The sequence below is a fragment of the Zosterops lateralis genome, assembly GCF_965231275.1.
Source record: "Zosterops lateralis genome assembly, chromosome: 9".
Taxonomy (NCBI): domain Eukaryota; kingdom Metazoa; phylum Chordata; class Aves; order Passeriformes; family Zosteropidae; genus Zosterops; species Zosterops lateralis.
In genome coordinates, this window is record NC_139769.1 from 12222910 (window position 1) to 12245234 (window position 22325).

The 22325-nt window shown below is 39.2% G+C and overlaps 1 protein-coding gene across 3 annotated transcripts; it reads left to right on the forward strand.

The window, feature by feature from the left end:
- The first annotated feature begins 1166 nt into the window (after nt 1-1166).
- Nucleotides 1167-19891, forward strand: PTGFR (prostaglandin F receptor). 3 transcript variants are annotated; one of them, XM_083867454.1, is made up of 2 exons: nt 1167-2057; nt 17699-19891. In XM_083867454.1, the coding sequence occupies exons 1-2, from the start codon at nt 1269-1271 to the stop codon at nt 18002-18004; spliced, it is 1095 nt and encodes a 364-aa protein (XP_083723580.1). In that variant the 5' UTR covers nt 1167-1268; the 3' UTR covers nt 18005-19891. The 3 variants fall into 3 exon arrangements, with proteins under 3 accessions (XP_083723580.1, XP_083723581.1, XP_083723582.1); XM_083867455.1 differs by having other exon boundaries at nt 1167-1736; XM_083867456.1 differs by having other exon boundaries at nt 1167-1376.
- The last annotated feature ends 2434 nt before the right edge of the window (nt 19892-22325 follow it).

The following is a 22325-nucleotide window of genomic DNA, read 5'->3' on the forward strand; positions in this document are numbered from 1 at the left end:
CGGGACGGAGCGAACTGAGCGGCGGCGGGGCCGGGACGGACACCGGGACCGGGGTAGGGAAGGGGCGGCGGGGCGGGGGGCTGGCCGTGCCCGGGCCGGCGGGGGGACAGGGGGACAGGGGCACTTGTGCCCGGCGAGCCGCGCCCGCCCCGCCCCCGGCGGCGGCAGCGCTTAAGGGACAGCGGGGCTGCGGGCGGGGGCGCCGCTCCTCCGGCACCGGGGCTGCCCACCTGGCTGTCATCTTCTTCAGGACAGCGGCTCTTCCTCTGTCCGTGCCCGCCTGAGCACTCCCGCCTGTCCGTGCCCGCGGAGCGCAGGGAGGCTGAGCCGCTCCGCTCCGCTCGGTCTGGGCAATCCGCCGGCCGCGCTCGCCGGGCGCTCCCGAAGGGCAGAGGCGCCTCGGTCCGGAGCGCCCCGCTCCCGGTGTAGCTCAGTGACCGGGAGGCTTCAGCGGCAGTTTGTAACACGGGCTGTTAACGCCTGCTTCTCCCCCTACTCCTACCTTTTTTCCTTTTTTTTTTTTTTTTTTTTTTTTTTTCTCCCCTGCCTGGGAAGGTTTTGCTATTAGGAATGTCCTTGGAGTAGAGATGGGAGATAGTGTAAAGTAACTTGCAGAATTGGTTTCTGAATTACGGTGCGTCTAAAAACCAGGTTTGCGCTTCAGCAAGGGCGCTGGGAATTTGAAGGCTTCAGTGCTTTGAAACATGGATTTGTGGGAGCAGAATTGTTTAGAAGATGCTAAGATATTGTTTTGAAAATAAATGTTTAAAAACGGAGTGTGATTATGATCTCACAATGCTCCGGTTTCAGTATTTCACTTTTGACTGTGGCTGGGCTGGTTAAATACTGTCATTCTTGGAGTTGGTTGCAAAACCGTTTGCTTAGCGTAGTTTAATGACCAGAATTGTTTTATTGTTTATCTTACTATATGTACATAACCATGTTATATTTTATACATTATTTTGTATATATTATGCGTACAGAGAGTCTAAATTTCCTGTGGGCTATATTTGCATTGTGTAATGCACGCAGATAATTGTTTTACCCTGTGAGCAATGAGCTTAAAATGTGCTGCCATATCATATCGCTCAGAAAACTGGAAAATTAGATTTGTACCACAGACTAATATTATGGAATTTCTGCTTCAAATGCCATTTGAACAGTGGTATGCTTTTTACAGCGTTGTGTATATTTGTTTTTAATATTGCAGATGCCTTTTGATTGCAAGACTGCTGAAATGCTTTGAGGGCTGCGCTCCTTTCCTAACCATGAACAGTTCAAAGTCACCAGGGCTGGCTGGATTTGGAGTCTTGAAAAACACAACGTGCCACACAGAGAAAAAGATTTCGGTCTTCTTTTCAATCATCTTCATGACGGTGGGAATTTTGTCCAACAGCCTTGCAATAGTAATTCTCATGAAGGCATACCAGAGATTCAGACAGAAATCAAAAGCCTCCTTTTTGCTTCTTGCCAGTGGCTTGGTTGTCACGGATCTCTTCGGTCACCTCATCAATGGAGCCATTGCAGTGTTTGTGTATGCATCAGATAAAGACTGGATTCGATTTAACCAGTCCAACATTCTGTGCAGTGTTTTTGGCATCTGCATGGTTTTCTTTGGTTTGTGCCCACTCTTCCTGGGCAGTGTGATGGCTGTTGAACGGTGCATTGGAGTCACTAAGCCAATATTTCACTCTACAAAAATGACTTCTAGACATGTGAAAATGATGTTGACTATGGTATGTCTGTTTGCTGTTCTTATAGCTTTGCTGCCTATTCTTAGGTTTAGAGCCTACCAAATTCAAGCATCGAGGACCTGGTGCTTCTATAAAACAGAACATGTTGAGGACTGGGAAGACAGATTTTATCTCTTACTTTTTTCTTGCCTTGGGTTCCTGGCTCTTGCTATTTCATTCCTGTGCAATGCTGTCACAGGAATTACCCTCTTAAGAGTCAAATTTAAGAGTCAACAAAGACAAGGCAGATCTCATCATTTTGAAATGATCATTCAGCTCTTGGCTATAATGTGTGTTTCTTGCATTTGCTGGAGTCCATTCCTGGTAAGAGCCTAATGTATTTGCCAATGTTTAATGCACATCTCTGTATAAAAGTTATATTTTTGTCTCCTCCAGGTTTTAAAGCACTTAAGTTGTGATAACAGCTCCACCCACTCACTGATATTAGTTTTATAGCATATTGCCCATAATGTATGTACCTATGAATCTATAAAAAACTGGTACTTATTCTCCACTTCTGATCAATAATACACTAAGCTAAATATATTGTGAGGACTGTATTTCCAGTGCTGTGAAGCAGACAGTGGTAGAAGAGTCATGTCTAGAATCATTCAGAATACTGAGCTCTTCCAAAGGTTTGGTGAAGTCTAGGATTGGGAAGCCTTTTTACTCTACAGTGTAAATAATTTTTTTATTTATGGCAATCTGTTTGCTGTTATTTCAACAGTTTACTGCTACTTGTGAGCTTTAGGGCAGAAAACAGTTCAGAACCTAAAAATCTTCCCCTCCATTATCAGGGTGTTAAAGGCTTTGCTTTAGGTTTGTATTGAAAAACAGTGATTGCAGTGGGTTGAAATCAGCATTTGGTTTAGACTTAAACAAGCTGAGTTTGTAATGTGGACAGATGAGCAGCAGAGCTGCTGTGGGCAGGTGCTGTGTGACTGTCCCTGCTGTGACTCCCACAGGGTCAGTGCCAGTGCTGGCAGTGCCTGCTCTGTCAGTGAGCACTGTCAAAGGAAGTGGGATTGTGATACGGGAAAGAATTTGACAGCTCCAGTTCTATCATAGCATTATAAAGCTGGTGTTAGCTTTGTCTCCTTTAGTGTAGCAAATTTGTCTGAAGAAATTTAGGTTTCTTGCTAGGGTCAGAGGGTTTAAATCACAAGTAATATGGAATCTTAATTCCTTCTCTAGAAACAGAGTCCTGTAGTTTTCCAGTGATATAAATGAGGAGCAGTTTTGGTTTCAGCTAACAAATACTGACGTTTAAGTCTGAGATCTGTATGAGATCTAGCTGTATTTCATCTGCTCACTGCCTGTGGTAGAGTCCAAAGTTACTCGAGTTAAAAATTAGATACTGCCCCTAGCCTAGCTGCAGCAGTTTGGTATATCTGGGAGAGAGCATTTAATCCAATATTGCAGGCTTCAAGGAGAACGTCTAGGTATGAGTGTCTGCAATCACTGAAATGCACAAAAGCTCTTTCCCTTTTGTTCAAATCACAGAGAATTTTTCTAGTCTTGCTCTGCCGCATAGTTTAAATTCATGCTGCCTTCTGTCAGTGTCGTGGCTGTAGTGTGTGGAGCATAAACAAAGTTGTCAGAGCAGCAGAACAAGTAGGGATCTTCTTTACAGTTATTTCAGACACCATCTGAAGTTTGGGGCAAGCCACAGAATGGTTTTAAAAAAAAGTATCTCATATGGTGAGTTTGCTTTCCATAAAAGCAGCATTATTATCCTCTGGTGACATTTAGTTTTGTTTAAAATAATTGTTCTTCAAAGCAGGGATTAATTTGGTTTTGAAAAACCCTCAGGTGTCAGAAGAGCTATAAACTTTTTTAGTTCAAAAGAGGTACTTCATTTATTCAACACATCAAGGAACATTAAATTGCAGCTACTATGGTTGATTTTGTTATGCCATTCAATTTTAATTATGATATATATTAAATATATAAAATTATAACTTTAGAAATTGTGGCAATCTAATGAAATCACAGCACTAATTTTGTTAAAATATTTAACTTTATCTAAGTTGTAGTTGAAGATGAATTATTGGACTAGAAGGAGTTTTTTCACACCCTTTTCAGAGTTGCTGTTTGCATCAGCATATGATGCAGTGAACGACTTCTTACTTAATTTTGGACTTGGTATTTTTCAGGACTGTGTTGGGGAGGGGAGTTGGTACACAAGGAATTCTGGTTCATTGGGTGGTAAATCTGCTGGTGCTTTCTGTGCCTGCTGGGCTTGTGATGCTTTGCCTCTGGATCTCTTTTGGAATGTGATGAGCCAAATTTATGCCATAATCAGCCTGGCATTATGGAAAATAGCTCTGCAATGTGGACAGAAGAGTTTTAAAAAAGGAAGAGTTTAAAAATAAAAAAGAAGAGTTTAAAAATAATTTTTAAAAAAAGTAGATATAGTGTGGGATTAGATTCTTGAAACAAAGTTCCAAGGAAGTGAACAATTAATGTTTTAGCCAGAGAGTTTCAGTGGGAAATGCAGTGGGACAGGGTCCTTTGTGGGTATTTTCTTTCTTAGCTCTTAGGATCATAGAGTTGATATCAGTTAATTCGCTGATTTATTCACCCATTCCTTGTTTTGATAGCAACAGAATACAAACAGAATTACAAGTGTGGTGTTAATTTAGCAAGATTTTTTGGCCTGCAGTTGAATAAAGTTTTGTCAGGAATGTGCTGCTCAAGTCCTACATTAAAGGGATCCAGGGTTTATTAAGTTGTATGCTTTATGATTAATTGCCGATTCAAACCTACTTTTCTGATACATCTGGAAGGTCTCTGGGCCTTTAATTTGTGAAATGTATGGTTTACATTCTATAATATAATAAGCACATACCAAAGTAAGTATTTCTTGACATAAATATGAGCAGATGTTCACAGGTGAAGTTATCTGGAAAAGGATGTAAATACATGCTTGTTCTGTGGTCATTTGCTTCTTTAATTTTTTTTCTCCAAGCTTAATCTGAAAGTCAGAATTTGAAGTCTAGTCTTTGAATTGTGAATTCTACCTATGTTCTCTGCCCCAAAGAGTACACAGAACAAAATGTTTCATGAGAGTCAATTTCCACAAAGTAAACCAAAGTTATTAGAAACCAAATAAACTTCTGGAAGAGAAAGTGGAGGAAGGAAATGTGTTTTATACCACATGTGGTTTGCAGATACAAGAGTTTGGATTCATTTGGTGTTATTCCCCATCTGATGGGGGGGGGGTGGGGTGGATGTCTTAATTTCTTTATTTCCCTTCTGTTTTCGATCTAGTCTGGTATGTCCATTGACATATGTGTATGGCTACCATAATCAGGTCCAATACTGTAATCCAACTGCAGATTTACTTCATGATTAGATTTTAAATTAATTTTATTTTTTTCCAAGTGGAGTTAATATTCAGACATTGTCACTGTCTTGTGATAAAATCATTTTCAGATGTCATTAGAGTCACAAAACCCTGGATTGTCCTTTATGGTGTCTGGTGTGGAACTGAACTTGACTCCTGCATCTGCTCAGTGATAGTGAATTTGTTTCACTGCCTATTTATATATGTGTGTAAGTGTATATATAGCTAACACTTCATATTATAAATAATAATATATAGTATTGTAGTCAGTCACCACCTCTGTTAAGATTCCTGAAGATATGAGTGGAGCGTTTTTCAAAAGCGCAGCCCGTGGCACGGCTCTCGTGGAGCCCTTCTTGGATAGGGTCCTCCTTCTGATTTCTTTTTTTTTTCTTTTGATTTCTTTCCCAAAGCTCCAACTCATCTGTTTTTCAAAAATAAGTGGCTTTTTTAAGTTTTCTGCCACTGTGAGAGAATCTTCCCTTAATGAAGTATGAGATTGAGAGGTGCTCCTTGCTTCTTCCCTTATGGGAGAACATTGATGCCTTTTGAGGAGTTGAGGGCAGGAGAAAATTCACAAAAATTCCCAAACAAGTGAAATTCATGAGTTTTATAATAATATATGTCATCAGTGATTTGCAGAAGCACATTTGTTCTGACAGTCCAAATAATTTTGCTTTGTGATGGGTAATTCCAGGTAAATATGTTCTGAAGATAGTAACTTCAGCTTCTCTGTAGAGTGTCAGCTTTCCTTATCCTTGTGAGAGCCTTAGCCCTTTGCTAAGGGTATGCCAGTTTTGCTGGATGAATTTGGTTCCTAGGGGTTGGATTCCCAAAGCAAATGTTTGCCATTTTGTGACAGGCACCTCTGATGAAATACATTGTTATATAAAGCTGTTTTTTGGCTGTGACTTGACATTTGGCGTGTCATGAAACAGCTTGGTTTGGAGCACTGTTTGTATGAGCAAATTCTGACATAGCTATGTCGTACTCTGTAGGGCTCAAGGGATAAAGTTTTATAAAATTTGTTTTTTTGGAGTGGCAAAGAGCACTGCCTGTAACTATGAGCAGCAGAGGTTTATTTCAAAGTGAATTTATTTACAGGACCAAATTCTGATACGGAGAAATTTCTAATCTTTTTCATGTGTGAAACATAGCCTGAGAAAAATACTTCTACATTCAAATTATTCTTGTTAAGAACTTTTTCCATGCAGTTAACTGATTAATTTCATTCCAGTTTTACCTCCCCTCTACTGCAGAAAATAGCCAATCCTGTTTTTTTTGGAAAGAGCTCTGTTTATTTCATATGAATAAATCAACTGTTATCCAGTTGCTTTTTTTTACTGCTTAGTTTAATTTTTATCAGTCTCTTTTCATGTACTCTCTTTTTCCAATTTGTTATGCTAATTGTGTCTCCCTGGACTGCTCTGACTTTTTCTTGTCCTCAGGCTGTCTCATGCAGAGAGGCTTGATGGCTGATTTTCGTGCACCTAGGGCAGTGCTCAGCTTGTAATTTACTGAATCGCTTCAACTCAGAAGCTGCTGGTGCTGGTCTGAGTGGTCCTTTCAGAGAACGTGCTCTGGAGCTGGTGAGAAGCTGATGTACTAACAGGGAGGCTTTTGCTGGAATGCCCTTACCCCATCCCACCCTGGTTGCTCCACCAGCTCTTTTGGGTGCAGAGACAGGCTCATGGTTGGTATGTGCTGACGGAGGTCAGTTTGCAGGTTTTACACTAAGTAACATCTGGGCCATGTCCTTGTGTACAGTATAAGGTAGTTGGATGTACAAGGCAACCCTCTACATCTCATTGGAGTGTTTTTGCATGTGCAGCCATGTATACACTTTGTCAGGTGTTCATACCTGTGTTACTTTTGAAGTCTCTCCATCCATTCTTGTTTTCTGTCTTCTTTATTCAGGTGACAGTTTACATTTCTGTTGCACTGCCTTATGCTAATATGGGCAATAGACATAATATTTATGAGCTCATTGCTATATAAATGCTGTTTGTATGCCTTCATTGCTGGTTGTATTATCCATACAGCTAAAGAGTTACTAAAAAATTTATCTCTTGTGCTCTTGTGACTGCTGATTTCTCATAATCAGAAAGTGCAGCTGAGGAGAGGCAAGGAGATGTCCCAAGATGCAGGTCCATGCTCTGCCAGTGAGGACTCAGATCTCATGAGGGGCTGCTCTGCAGAAGTGTGTCATTATCTCACTGTTTATTAGTCAAAGCTGCAGCCACCATGAGCTTGTGCCTGCACATGCACTGTCAACAGGGAGAGTGATCTTTTCTTTTGAAAAAGAATAAATTAGGCTTTCAATTTCCACAGATGTGTTTCTGAAGAATGGAGGAGATACTCTTAAATATGTTTAGTTAATCTTGCAGCTTTGAATGCTGTTGTAAATTTTCAGAGGGGGAAGCGACACTTACCTGTCCTTTTCAGGGCTCAGATTTTAAAGAAGATAATCAGTGATAATTATTGTGCTTGTTCTGGTTTTTGTCATTGAGTTCTCGCTAGAAAGTTTGCTGACACCACGCAAAGAGAGGATGCACTGTCAGCAGAAGTGGTTCATGCTGGGTGTGGGAACACTTCACTGTCTGTGGTAGGGGAGGTGACCTGTGGGTCACCTGTCTCCCGTGGGAGAACTCCTTGGACACTGTCAGTGCATCTCTGAGGCCGGGTGCCAGCCCATGTTAGGACCCCACTGCTGTCACAATGGTTTTAATAAATGAACCAGTTTCATGGGGAAAGGAAAAGAAGCTTTTTGCCAGCAGCAGACCTGCTAGATATGCCTCTTTTTTAGTCCGCAGCATTGATACAATGATAGTTATTGTTGACTGTGGGTAGTTATTTCTCTTCCAGACCTTGCTGTGTCAGAGGAGATCAGGAGTGTCAGCTTGGATGAATAAAATGCTCCCTAAGTTCCTCTAGAAAAAAATTCTCGAGTTTGATTTTCTTTTTGAGCTACATTAGAGAAAGGGCTCTCACTACTATCATGGTCCTTTGATTGCTTGCTGAGTTTCTAAATACATCCATTAACTCTCTGCAAATTCAATTACTGTTCTTACTTGAGTTTCTCCTAGTGTCTGATAACTAACTCAGGGTTAAATTGCTGAAGGATTACTGTCTTTGCTAATACTATGGCTCAAAAGGTATTTTGAAATACATAACTCATTTTACACGTTAAGACAAAAGATAACACTTATTTTGATTTAAGTTTTTGTTAGTCTCAAGGCAGAAGTTTCTTTCCAGGTTAGTTTCCCATGGAATAAGATTTATTCAGCAGCTCACACAATTTGAGTGTGCTTTTGTTTGCCTCCATGAAAATACTCCTGGAAAGAATTTGCATGTGTTGGCAGAGAGAGTAACAAAGTTTACTACAATGCAGTTAAAAGCCCAACCCACTATTCAGATGTGTTTCTATGATACTAGAAACCTTTGGATAAGATGTTCATACCTTCCTTAGTATTGGTTGCAGAGAACTTTCTTTAATTTTGTATTCTTAAGTGGCACAGCTGCCTAATTCCACCAGGTTGGATGAGACCTGGAATGACATTAATTTTAGCCTATACCTACCTAAAATGATACTGAATTTTAAAGGTACTGTTTTGGTGTTAAGAATTGGTCTGTTTCTATTTTCATCTTTTACAGTACATAGAGATCTTACAGGCGCCTTTTGGAGAAACATGAATAATTTTGACAAAAATGTTTATAAGCATGGGCCAGGGCATAGTTTATCATAGAGTGCTTAGAAACTCTATAGTAATTGTGGCTATATTTGTAATTCAAGTGTTTACCTCCCCCTCACAGAAGTCAGGGAGCTGAGGTACTCTCAACAGGAAAGTGCAGGAGAAGAAATGGGCAGTGGTAATGATATGAACCAGGGGAGGAAGGAGGGCTGAGATTGACATGTTGCCCTTTACCAGAGACTTCTGGGAAGCATAAATATAGTTTTTGTTATCTATGTTTACTTGTGCTGTTTGGAAAAATTTGCATGAAGCCTTTTCTGTTAATGCATTGCCATCAGAATACAATGAGGTTGTTTGTTTTGGAGAGAAAAAGTAGGGAAGGCAGGTTTCCAGTCACAGGAGAACATGGCATTTTCAGAATAATGTGCTTCTGGTTTTCTTTCATACTTGTTTGCTTCTTGATTTTAAAATTTACATGTTAAATACAGAATTAAACTATGAAACATGGTATTTTGTTTCAAATAGGCATCAGTAACTTTCACAGAAAATGTGTGTGGGTTTTTTTTTTCCAATTTTGAAGTTGCCATCTCAAGAAATCAAATTCTGAAAACTTCACCAAAATAAATTTGCGATTCATAACCTTTTGTTGCTTAGTTAACTTGGTTAGGTTTTTGGATTTGGTGGGATATTAAAAACTAAGTCAGTTTGATGTTCATATCATTGTTTGATATAAGAGAATTCTTCCTATTTCCTAGATATTACACTTATTCAGGCATTTCTTACTTCAAAATGTCATACACTGCATAACCATCTTTGGAAAATGTCATACATGGCATAACCATTTTTGGATGGTTATTTTAGGAAAGTTGTCTTTCCTGACTATCTAAACACTTTAAATGGTAAAGTTGTTGCTGAAAAATCTCAGGGAGTAATACACTCACATGGAAAAACTCCAGAAAGTCCTTCATCCCCACCAGTTTTAATGACAAACATCAGGGTGTAATATACATCCATATATTCTGTGAGAGAATATTTATTACTATCATTATTATGGTGTTAATTCACAATCTGGAGTGTGGCATGGTGCTTTCCAGTACAAGTTACATGTCTCTAGTGCTGTAGGATTGGTTCATGTCTGGGAGGAATTGCTGAGTTGCAGTTTGGGTTGCAGGCTCCCCAGGGATGGAGGTTCCCTGTGTGCCCAGCAGTCCAGAATGCTGTCCCATCACAGCTTCTGTGGGTGTGCTTTTGGAAACAGCAGTGAACACTGCAGAAGGGGTTTACACCAGGGGTGACAGTGACGTTTTAATAATCATGACTCATTCTTTGGGATTCCTTTTTGTATTGGGTGAGGTGAAACAGATGAATAGTGGAAAGAACTGGAGCTTCATTGTAGGTGCTATACCATCTCCTGCTATCCTGGACCTGTGTGCTGCCCTTCAGGAGGCTTGGGCTCCCCAGGTTACAGAAGTAGGGTAGGATGGAAAGGATGTAGTGAATCTGCTCAAGAGTAACCTCATGACCCGTGTGATGACTGACATCAGGACATGAGTGTGTGTGGAGGAAGACTCTTGTGCTGGGAGGGATGTGACCAGCTGTATTCCCATCTGCTTCACTGCATGGAAAGAGAGAAGGTGAAGCAGAAAGGAGTAAGTGGTAGCTGTTTAGGATTTACAGTTCATTAGTGAACTGGAAATAAAATTGAATCCACCTTTTACCAGAGGTGTGCATTTGCAGAAGTAATGAGAATTAAATCACTTTTAAATGGAGACTTGATTTTTCTCTTCCGTCTTCCTCCTGAAAGGTGGTTGAGCTGCACAGCAGGCCCTTGCAATTTATTTGCCAACATGAAAAGATAATTGCAAGTTATATATTCCAATTTGGTAGATATATTGCTAATTCATCAGTCTGATCATAGCTGCTTAGCTTACTCCTTCAGAATGACACATAGAATAAGTCATTTTAACAAAGGTGATCTAAAAAGAATGACGTGAAAGCAATGCATCATGTCTTCTTTTGCCTCCAGTCAGATTTTTTCAGACACTGCAAATCAGATAGTACTGAGTGATTAGGTGACAGTGACTCCAGTCCATCTTCAACAAGGGCAGGATCACTGGTGGAGGTTTAAATAGAAATTAGGAACGTATGTCTTCATTGATAGGGTGAACAGGCATTGGAATAGGCTGCCCAGGGAAGTGCTGGGATCACCATCTCTGAAAGTATTCAAAAGGCACGTGGATGGGGTACTTGGGCACATGGAAAAGGTGGTGAGCATGGTGGTGCTGGGTTGGACTTGATGACTGTTGAGGTCACTTCTGACTTTTTCAGCCTGTTCTGTACTTATGGACTTCTGCAGCTTCTCTTCCCTCTGGCTGTCTGTATATTGTTGCTTTTTTCTTCATTCAGACAGTTCTCTTCCTCCCCAGTATCGTGTGGTATTTGTGAATCCTTCTTCAGATATTTGTAGGGTATTAGTGGGAGAAGTTCTGTTGCTCCTAAATAAATTAGAATATTTATTTAAGCATTAAAAATATGATTTTTTTTTCCAGACAAGTGTGAAAACCTTGTAAAGCAAAGTGACAATAGAGAAATAATAGGTCATTTCTCGAGTTTGAAGCTTTATCCAACTAATGGAAGAATAAATTAATCCCAAGCACATATACTCCTTGCCTTCCTGAGTACTGAAGGATAGTCCTTACTATAGATATTAGACACACTCTATTGTTTTTTGGTCCTTAAAATTATCCTGTAAAGCTTCTCTCTCGCTGGGTAAAGAATATTTTAATTCTATCTATAAAATGGACTTTTTTGTGAAAGAGGTTTTTTTGTTATGGGCCTTGTTCTCAGGCAAGAATACATTCCTCACACTGTGGAAACAGTCTTTCTTGTAACTTTAAAACATGTAGCTCAGGAAACAGGTTGTTTATTTGACTTTGGTATGGACACTATGTCTTTTCATTGTGAAGTGAGTCATTTACTGTTTCCAATGCTAGAATCTTTTCTATCCATGTCCACAATGCTTTCGTTCAAATGAGTTATCAATTAAACTGTGAGAGTTATTACATTGCTAGCTAGCTGAACTGAAGTATTTCTTATTTTGAAGGCAAGGAAGCAAAGATAGAGGACTGTCAATCCAAAATAGAAATATTTGGATTATTTAAGAGAAACAAAGAGGTGAATGCTTTATTCAAGCCCAACATTAGTTTATCCTACTGCAAAACTGATGCAAAAAAGGTAGTGTCTAGGGGAAAAGTTGACAGAAATAAAAACTTCACTTTCACTTAATGTTTGCAAGTTCATGCAGAAAGACCTGCCCCTGCCCTCTGGTTATGAGGCTTACTTCATAATTTCTTTCCTTTCAGCTTTGGTGAGAAATTGCCCGGTCACAGACTAAGGAATATGAGAAAATATTTTTATTAATTTTTGTGAAAAACTTTGTATTTTCCTGGTTTCTCTATACTTTTTGGACTTTTCACACCTATTTCACACTTCTGTATCTTGACAATACCTTCAAAATATTTATGCAATTTCTTTTTAAGGGGGTCAAATAGTGATCCAGTGAATAGTGATCCAGTGAATCTACTCCTAATTTTTAGTGGCATTATTATTATTTTATCACAGAAATATACATGAGAGAAAAGGTGACTCACTTACTCTACTGCTACTTCTCCAGAGCTGATCCTGCCAAATTGTACATAAGGAATTACTACATATGCTCTTAAAAGTACCCTCTGGACTCTAATGTGGTGGAAAGCTGGATCATATATTTTGTCATCTAAAATTCCTTTTTAAATTGGCATTTTTAAAAAAAATCACTATGCTCAATTAAAATTTGATTGCTAAGCCAAGTGATCATCTGGTATATAAATGTTGAAGATACAGTTAATGTTTTTCTTTCAGAAGGGAAAAAGAAAGCATTAGGGGAAAAAAGAACATAAGCATTATGTGGCATAAGTAGAACAGTGTGTGTACTAATATTCTGATGGCAGAAGTGGTGCACTGAATATTGTTCTTGGAAGCTCTTGCTTTTAAACTGACTTGCAGAATCATATGAAAACAAAGCAAACTCAGCTTCGTTGCCACAAATGCTTGGCTTGTATACTGCAAGGTCAATATAGCAATGGTGCAGGCAATTTGCTGTCAGTGTTTCTTTTTTTAACAGCTCTACTTGAGAGATATAAAATGGTACATAAAATGTGAAGATATATGCATTTTATTTCTTTCTCACACTATTTTGCAAATTTATTTTCTTAAGGTCTGTGTTTATAGAGTGCTATAAGATGTCATCTTGTGTCATCCCATGCCTGTTAGACTGAGGCTGCTTTTGTAAAATGAAAAGTTAAAGTTCCAAAAACTCTAGAAATTCAAAATAAGTATGTATTTTTTGTTTCATTGGGTTGGGACATAATCAATTATGTTCTGCCTTGAAACCTCTGTGGTTTAGAAGAAGGGGATTTGTACCTCGGGGTTTGACATAGGCAATAGTGACAAAATGTAAGTGTTCTGCAAATTCTGAAAAATCCATGGACTTCCTTCCATTAATGGAAATCCTCAGAACTGCTTGTAAGGAAATCCAAAGGAAGAGGAAGAGGCTTGGGAGGGTCCTCAAGGTTCCCACAGGGAAGTGGAATCTGAAGGCTGAGCTGCAGAAGACAAGAATTTCCGATATTTGTCTGTTCTGCTTTCCATGTCAATCTCTTGGTGACTGGGTTTTATCCAGTTTCCTGAAGTCAAGGATAGAACCTGGATTTAGAGCCTATGGGGTGAAATGCATCAAAGTCTCATTTTTTGTCCTATTTCTTAACTAGCTCTAAAGTCAGCTGCTTGTTTTGACTGGCTGTCCTTGAGCACAAACAGGAATGTGACTAAGCAGCACAGCCTTTGAGCCTATTGGTTGTTCTTGTGTAGATGCAATTGAAAGGAAAATTAAATTAGTGCTGTTTATGTTTGCAAAGTGGTGCGAAGCCTTGGAGCAATTTTTTGTTTATTGCCCTGAGCTTTGTCTCTGAGGGAAATGTAATTCTGTGATGCTGTCTGCTAGGTGCAAAATTCAGCAAGCCAACAATTTCAATATGTTAAAAAAAAAATTCCATCAGGCTTTCTGGATCATGCAAAATAATCTTTGGCTTTAATGAAGCTTAAGATTGGAGAGACAAAAAGTATGTTGGAGTTTAATGTATTGTGTCAAGTCCTTCCTTGACACAAATCTGATTTCTTTCTATGTATTTTTAGAGACACTGAATTCTCAGGTCCTTTCTTAAACCATCAAGGACTAGTATGAGTCAGAGCAACTTTATATCTTTCAATCAGGTAACCTTGGTTTAAACAATTGCTTTTACAGTTATGCTTTTGTAGTACCTTTTCTAAAGAAAGTTTGAATTGTCATAGTTACATCATATGATACTTTTTTTTGCAAACCAGGGAGACATACTACAGCTGTCTTCATATAAACAGTGTATAAATCAGCAGAGTGCTACTTGGATTCTTACATTTCTAAATATGTTAGAAAATGTCATGAGTTACGTGTATTATTTACCAGCTGGGGATTAATTTTTTGAGTCATGCTGCTGAATCTGCATGAATGTTCACTTCAGTTGTGAGATCAAAGGTTATTGGATACGATGCAATAGTGTTGCCTCTTCCCCACTTGTGTACTGCTGCCTACAGAAAACACAATTCCTTTGTCATACCAACCTGGTGGACCTGCAGGGAAAGGAAAAAAGGTTTAAATTGGTTCCCTGACTTGGAACCAATTATTGACCTCTAATACTCAAATAAGAATAAATGAAGTGTTCTTTTTGTGCTCGTGGAGGTGTTCCCACTCTTAAAAGTCCACTTGGCACTGCACAAAGTTCTGGTGGCAGTTTCTAAGCTGATGACTTGAACCATTTCAGTGACATGAATTTCTCACACCCAGGCAAAAAATAGCATGTTTTGCTTCAATTAAATCCTTTATTAAACAGCTGGTAGTGTATTAGTCCTTTTTATAACTTATGGTTTCAAACTGACTTTGGAACAGCATTTTAAGAACTTAAATTTAAATAAAAAAATCAACTATGAAAATGTGATAGGAATAATAATTTATATTAACTTTATTCCATTCCAGCCCTCTTCTGCTGAAGTTTAAGTCTTGTTCTAAAAATCAGCAGATGATTTTAGAAAGGCTCCAGAATATAGTCTCCTCTTTGCACAGTTGCTTGCAGTTTTCTTACATGATTTTTCAGAAGATGTGAAGAGCCCCCAGTACAGGGAAGTCTCTTTTAGAGGAGTGAGAAACTCTCTCACTTCATACTCAATGTGATAGCTGCATGTCCTGCTGCTCTACCACAAGTGTTTTAGGGTAAGAATGCTCATGCTCAGAGCTCCATTGAGATTCTCAGTCTTACTCCATTTCTATATGGAAATCTTGGCCTCTCAGAACTTTGAAAAGCTGGGACATTCTTTTATATTAGTTTTAGAGATATAAGGAAGAAAATAGTTTTTAATTTCTGCATCATATTCCCAAATACTGTTAGCAATATGGTTAGGAAAATCGTATTTTATAAAACAAAATTTGTAGATAATTCAATTTTATCTTATTTCAAAACCAGGGACCTACAGCTGAGTTGCTTATACATGTGTCTGTGTACATGCTCTACTTTCTCTGTGTGAGTTTAGATGTATTATTTTTTGTATGTCTGATGTTCAGAAGAGGCAACTGAAATGTTCTGGATGAAGCTTCTCCAAGTGTCAGAATCCATAAATTATGTATCAGTTTTCCTTGTTGTCCTGATTTACTTCATGCAAATCCATAATCGAAGCAGAAGTTGTTTATGTTAAGCAGCAAATTAATAGATTCACTTAGAGGTGATTACTTCTGAATGCAAATTACTTCTAAATGCAAACACTTCTCACAAATGTTCTAGGTAACATGAGAAAATAAATTTTACAAAGTCTGGATGGAGCTACTTTTCCTTATTAGCAACATCTAATGCTTGTTTTTCTGGACATGGAATTGCTTTGGATTTGGCTTTTATTAACTCCAGAGAATGTGAGAGAGGAACAACTAATGAATTTTTAAGTGCATCAAGAGGCAGATTAGTAAACTGTGTGTCTGCATTAAGTCAAACATGCTGTATGGGATAAGGACATTGGTCTGTGAGCTCTGTTGAGCTGTCATTTGCTGCCCAGTCCTGTTTGCAGAGTAAGGAGTATTCTGAGTTTGCCTTGTGGTATTGGACCTCTAATAAATAAAATGTAGACTGTCCTGAGAAAACATCCCATGTGAAGCCAAAGGAGCTGTTCAAATTTGGGTGGGCTGCTGATGTCAGAGAGGAATGTGCCCAGTGGTTGTGGGGTGAAAAGCAGATTCAGGGAACTGGCTTGTGTTTGTGTTGGCTTGGTGCTCAGACATTCCTCCTCCTCCCCACACCAGTTCCCAGCTGTGCTCCTGCCAGTCCTGCCAGTTTCCTTAGCAATGTTCCTGGGGGCTTCCTTTGCTGCTTCCATAGAAGCCATACAGAAACATTTGATCAAATGCTTCATCAAACAAATTCAGTCTCCTTTTATGCATTCACTTTATGCCATTCAAGTTTATACTCAGGTGTGGTGACCTGCAAGCTATAGGTAGGGTCTGGAAATACAGAGAAGCATTTAAAAAAAAAATTAAAATGGGTTTGCTGGCATATTGAGCTTTAGTTTCTTCTCTCTTCATTCATTATTATTTTTTAGTTTTTCTGTTGAGTTTCTTTGCAATGCATGTTTTTGAAACTACAACCCTGCACTTGGACAGCCTGACTGTACCTCTCCTTGCCCAATAAATCAGTGTACTCCCAGCATCAGTTGTAAAATATCCCATTTCTTAGTTAAATAACTGCAGTGCTTTAAAGGCTTTGGAACTAAAAGCCTTTACAGTGTTTCATCTTTCTACCAAAAAAGTCTTCATGTGGTTTTAACATTAATAACAGGGAGAGATAATTTACCATCTCTTGGCAGATTCTTGGCTTGGCAGATCAGGCTTTCCTTGCACAGGAACTCAGGTTACAAACTCCCAGCAGCAGCCAGTAAAGGAGGTATCTGCAGGGCAGGAGTCCCAGTGGCCTGAGTTTCCCTGGGGCTGTCTCATTGCTCTGCAGAGCAGGGGGCCAGAGCCACTGCTTGCCGGGCTGGTGTAGCCCTTGGGTATTCTCTCTCTGCCAGATGTGCCCTGCTGAGCTGCTCTGGAATTCCGCCATGTGGAATTATTGGCTCCGGTGGTGCTGTTGCTGGTGGAGGTCTGTGCATGTGTAGCACTTCCAGAGGTGAATGAAACCCTCTGTGTCTCCACTGACAAATGGGCTTTGCCACTATGGCTTTAATTTTCCTACAGAGCTCTAAATCCTCTGGTGTCTATAAATAGTGTTCTGCTGCAGTGTAAAAAATGTGAATTTTCATGTTGAAATCAAGGTACTGTGTTCCTTATGCAGCCTTTAATTAGGAAAATGTGAAAAAATAAATAGCTGTTATAAAAACGTGCTGACCTACAAGTGGATTCTGTCCTTGAGAAAACCCATTTCTGGAAGAGTCTTGGCACACTTTGTTAGATCAAATTCTAGATTAAGTTTTCACTTGTTGCTCAGATCAGTCCCTCATTTTGGAGGGTATTCTGTGGCTGGTTGCCATCCTCTGCTTAAAGTTCAGCAGAAGTAATTCAGCAGAGGCACATGTATGTCCTTTGTAAAACATTAGAGGATTTCTAGGATGATAAGTGTTGTATGCTTGAAAGTATTTACATTGCAGTTTGGGATGCACTGAAGCTTAGAGACAATATTGAAACAGCTTTACTCATTTACATGCTCTCTTTGTATGGTTTCGAATGTATAATTTTATAACTCGATTTTCAGGTGATTTAAATGCTCTCTTGCTCTGTTTTTTGATGCATAATTCTAAAATATTCCCCTTTCCAGGTGACAATGGCCAGAATTGGGATTAACGAGGGTGGCTCAAAGGAGACCTGTGAGACGATACTTTTTGCTCTCCGAATGGCCACGTGGAATCAGATTTTAGACCCCTGGGTGTACATTCTCCTCCGGAAGGCTGTTCTCAAAAACCTCTACAAGATCACCAGCGGATGTTGTGGCGTGCAGGTCATAAACTTACACATGTGGGAACTCAGCTCCATCAAGAATTCCCTGAAGGTTGCAGCAATATCAGAATCACCAGGAAGTTCCAAACAGATAAACCTCCAGCCTCTCACTTCTATGGGACAATGAAGTCTAACTCAGTCTATGAAGAGATTATGGAGGCAACGCTCCTACATGGGCAGTTCCTTAAAATGAGTTCCAAGGCTCAGTGGTTTGGCATTTGCTTTAAATTGTGAGTGGTTTGCTATTGTTGCTTACCAGTTTGGTATTGCTACTCTAAAAGGTGCCCTTGAATGTTTTAATTCACTTTAGAATACATCCCTTCCAAAACTGGAAGTGGAATGTTAAATCTTCTGTATTTTTCCCTTCCATGTACTAAAGTGAAGGGGGCTCCTTATAACACTCCCCACCAAACCTTTTACCTTAACAGGCTTCTTACAAGCCCAGAAGTGATCTCCAGGGTGATTTTTAAAAGGGGTAGATTTTTTTCTACCAGAGATACCCTCAAATCCTTTGCAGAGTCATTGTTTTCTAGAATAAAGTCAAGCATCTTTTCCATAAGGGTATTCTATGCTTCTAGGCATTGAATTTACCAATTTTATATATAAAAGACATTTTGCTTATGCCCACTTCATTAAATGATCTACTGTGCTTAGTTCATTGACTTGACCTTTTAATTATTTACTGTTCCATGAATTTTTGGGAGAGCTGCAAACTCTGCATTAATGTTAGTGTTCCTTTCAAATCACTGGCAAAACCTGAGGTTCCCTGTGGGAACACAGAAGCAGATAAGCTCAGCTTCCTTGTAACTATTGTTTTGAGGTGTATTGGTGAGCTTTTAGTTCTTTTGACAAATTTTGTTGAAAGTAGCAGGCATAAAGCATTGGTTAGTCTGTGAAAACAGTAGTTTTCCGCTCCCTCCCAAAATGAAGGATGATTCTGGAAGTTTCCCCTAGTGCATGTACTGAAATACTCATGTGGTACATCTGCTTCATTTGTGGAAGCTCACACGTGTGTTGTGAAAATAGATGTGACCAATCGAGCACCTCTGCAGGGAACTGCTTTGGGAGCAGGGTTTTGTTTGTGCAAGCAAACTGAAGGCTCAGTTTTTGCAAGACCTGTGTCTGAAGAGCTGAGAGCATTCAGTAACTTGAAGGTACCAGAAAATTTTCAGGACAGCTTCACACGGAAAGCCCTTCACCTTTAATGCTGCTAAAGGAGGCTTTGGTTTTTGTGACTGTATGCTGTTCAGAAGCCAAAAATGAGAGATATGGTTTTAAGATAGGTCTATGTTATTTTTACCTACAACTACATTAGTGAAGTTGAACAAAGTAGTTAAAAACAGATTCACTGAGAAGACAGTCTGAGGGGCCAAAACTATTCACAAAATACAAATTTGTGTTGTATGTGAGAATAGTTTGTAAGTCAGAAAATAAAACTCCAACAGGTTTAAATATTTCTCTCTTTTTAAAAAAAATTTAAAGCTATTTCCTTTTTGTTTTAAAAAGGTTGAGAAATAAGTGGGTTTAATAACCCTGTGATTAAATGGCTTCATTTACCTTAAAGAATTTCTGGACATGGTTTTTTTTCTCAGTCATAGGGCTGATAAACAATGGATGGATTTGATGCTGGTAAAAGTTCTGCACTATTGCTTCATGTGAGTTCTGCTGAAATCTGGAAGCATTCAGTCAGTGCTCAACCTGGCTTTTTCATTTTGTAGAATGTGATGTCAGTCTATCTGTTGACATAAATTATTTGTTCCTTATGGAAGATTGTTGTTTTAGCAGCTGCAAAATAATGTTGGTCCGTAAATTGTTGAGATATTTGATATTTCAGTGAATGAAGCTTGAAAATGTTCCATTTTATTGTGTGAATAAATGTAGCTTGTGTTGTTCATTCTGGTTGGCTTGTAAAACAACAAAGCAAAGTTTATATGTATATGTGATTTCTTATATTTTGTGTACTGATACACATTGAATGTAAATTGCAAAGCCTCATTAAAGTTACCAGACTGTATCCTGAGAGTTAAGGTGTTTTTGTGGAACAAAAGAGATCCTAAGTTGTTAAAAATATTCTTTGTGACAAAAAGCATCACACTGGATTCAAGACAACCACTACCCTTCCCACGTGTGTGGAGGCAGAGAGGGGCAGGGAGAATTCAGATAAGAGGTACCTGTGTTTGTACGTGGCTATGCATGAGCAGCCCAGGGCACTTGCTGGTCTGAGGCAGACAAGGTCATGCTCTGATGACCCATGCTTAGAAAATGCAAATAAAAGTGGAACTGAGGCAGTTTGGTGCTTGGGATGAAAGTATTTTTATCCAAGTCTCTGCCTGTGTTTCACGTACACCATGAATCCTGAAAAAATAGTGAGTTTAGCTGTTGATATTTTGCCTTGCTCAGTGATGTGATAGCCTGCAGAGGCAGCTCAAGATACAGTCACCCAAGGACCTGTTACCACTGAAAGTGATTGGATTATCATTTCATTTCATCTCATCTCACAGAGGAGCCAGCAACGTGCTGTGTTGTATGATTAGCAAGTTATATGTTTTATGGAATATGAGATTATTAAAAAAACACTGGGATGGTTTCACATATAGGATCTGAGTATTGCCCAGGCAGGGAGCAAAGGACAGTCTGCTTAGCGACCTGCTGATGATCTCTTTAGAGGTTGGCTAACGATGGGAACAGTCATGAGCTGCCTATTTACTGCTGGCAATAATTAGTGCCTCCAGAGCAGGCAGGGGCAATCAGTGCTCTGGTGGGAAGAAAGTGAATCTCATTTCTGACTAATGACTGAGGAAATCCTCAGGGTGGGAGAATATTTTGATCTAATTGGGATTTTAAGCAACGGCAGGCTATATAAGGAAGCACATTATCCTAGAATGAGGTCCTAGCCTGGGCTGAATCAACGTGCTGGGGAAAGAAACCATCAGTAACCAGTTGCTCATCGCAGGGATTATGCAAATACCTGTAGTTTGTTACCTGGATACAAAGATGGAGAGCAAGGTTCAAGGTCTTTCAGATGTGATTCTTGAGACAAAGGGTCCACCTTATGTGTTTATTTTCAGATTTCTGTGTATTAAGTGTTTTTATTAGTGTAGTCTAATATGTCAGCTACAATTTCAGGAATAGCAGTATGTACCAGTTCTGTAGCCATGGTGATCCTTTAGGACAAGATGTTGGGACCTTTCAGATGTGCCTTACCTGCCAATGCACTGCTCCAGGATGTTACAGGTAACTCAGCACTTCAATGAATAACAGGATAGATTGGAATGAGATTAAATTTTCTTGGGAAAAGTGCTCAAGTGCCAAGGGAATTTACAATGCCTATGGTGACTTTTACTGCTTCCTTGAAAAACCTCAGATGTTTTTCAGTTTTAACTTCTTCAATCTGTCACCATTACAAGAGGCAAAACTTCATTTCAGCAAACAATGACTTTCTATTGAGGGTTGCTGCATTATATTGAGGGAAATATTTACTGTTTGAACAGACAATGAATGCTTTCCTGCTAAATGTCAGTTAATTTTGACACTTACATGGAAATTTTTAAATACCAACAGTGTAATGCTATTTCAAAAGTGAGATAAATAGGGGCTGTTTAAAATGCATTTGGTGTTCTTGAGATAACTCAGAGTTTACTATTATGGTGAGGAATAGCTGCAAGGAAAAAACCAATCTTGAGTTCCAGTACCTCTTGGCTCATGTTGAGGGAGTATGTCAGGTGGAAAATATTGCCCATTAAAGCTGTGTTGATTGGTTCAGTAACAACATAAAAATGACTTTTAAAAGATGTATTGCTCCTTAGCAGTGGCTACAGCAATGTGGGCAGTGGTGGTGACAGGTATTGTGTGTCTCACAGGTTCTTGTCTTGGCCACTGGAGCTGAGCAAACAATGGGTAAAATATCATATTTGATTCTCTGCATGGAACAGCACTAACACAGCTTACTCTCTGGTGACCATTAATACATCCGGATGGATAATTTGGAGGGAGACTTTCTTATGTTCTAAACAGAACAATTCAGATTATTAAGTGAACTGCTCTCTCTACACCAAAATGTTTGCTGTTGATTTTACCCATTTTTTTGGGAGCTCATGCCCTTTGTGGGAGGATGTCAGGCTAGTGAGCAGGACCTACACTTGCTTATCATTAGAGATCCTTAAATGTAACTCACAGATTCTTTAACCCATACTTTCTTCAGGCTTTTGCAAGTTTCCTGGTTATTTATTAGATCTCTCTTTTTTTTTTTTTTTTTTTTTTTTTTTTTTTTTTTTTTTTTTTTGTGAAGGCTGGAAGACAGTGACAGTTGCAGGCCTTTATCATCTGTTTTTAGTTTGTCCTTGTTAAGTAATAATCCATACTTTTTCTGGTTTTCAGTTCACTATGATAGTGTCTGGAAAATCAAAACTGATTTGTAGTCTGACCCTTTTGTAGCTGGTGCTCTGCTT

Coding starts and splice junctions, on each gene's coding strand:
- PTGFR (XM_083867454.1), top strand. CDS start 1,269: ATGAACAGTTCAAAGTCACCAGGGCTGGCTGGATTTGGAGTCTTGAAA. Junction 2,058..17,698: donor TTTGCTGGAGTCCATTCCTG/GTAAGAGCCTAA, acceptor TCCCCTTTCCAG/GTGACAATGGCCAGAATTGG.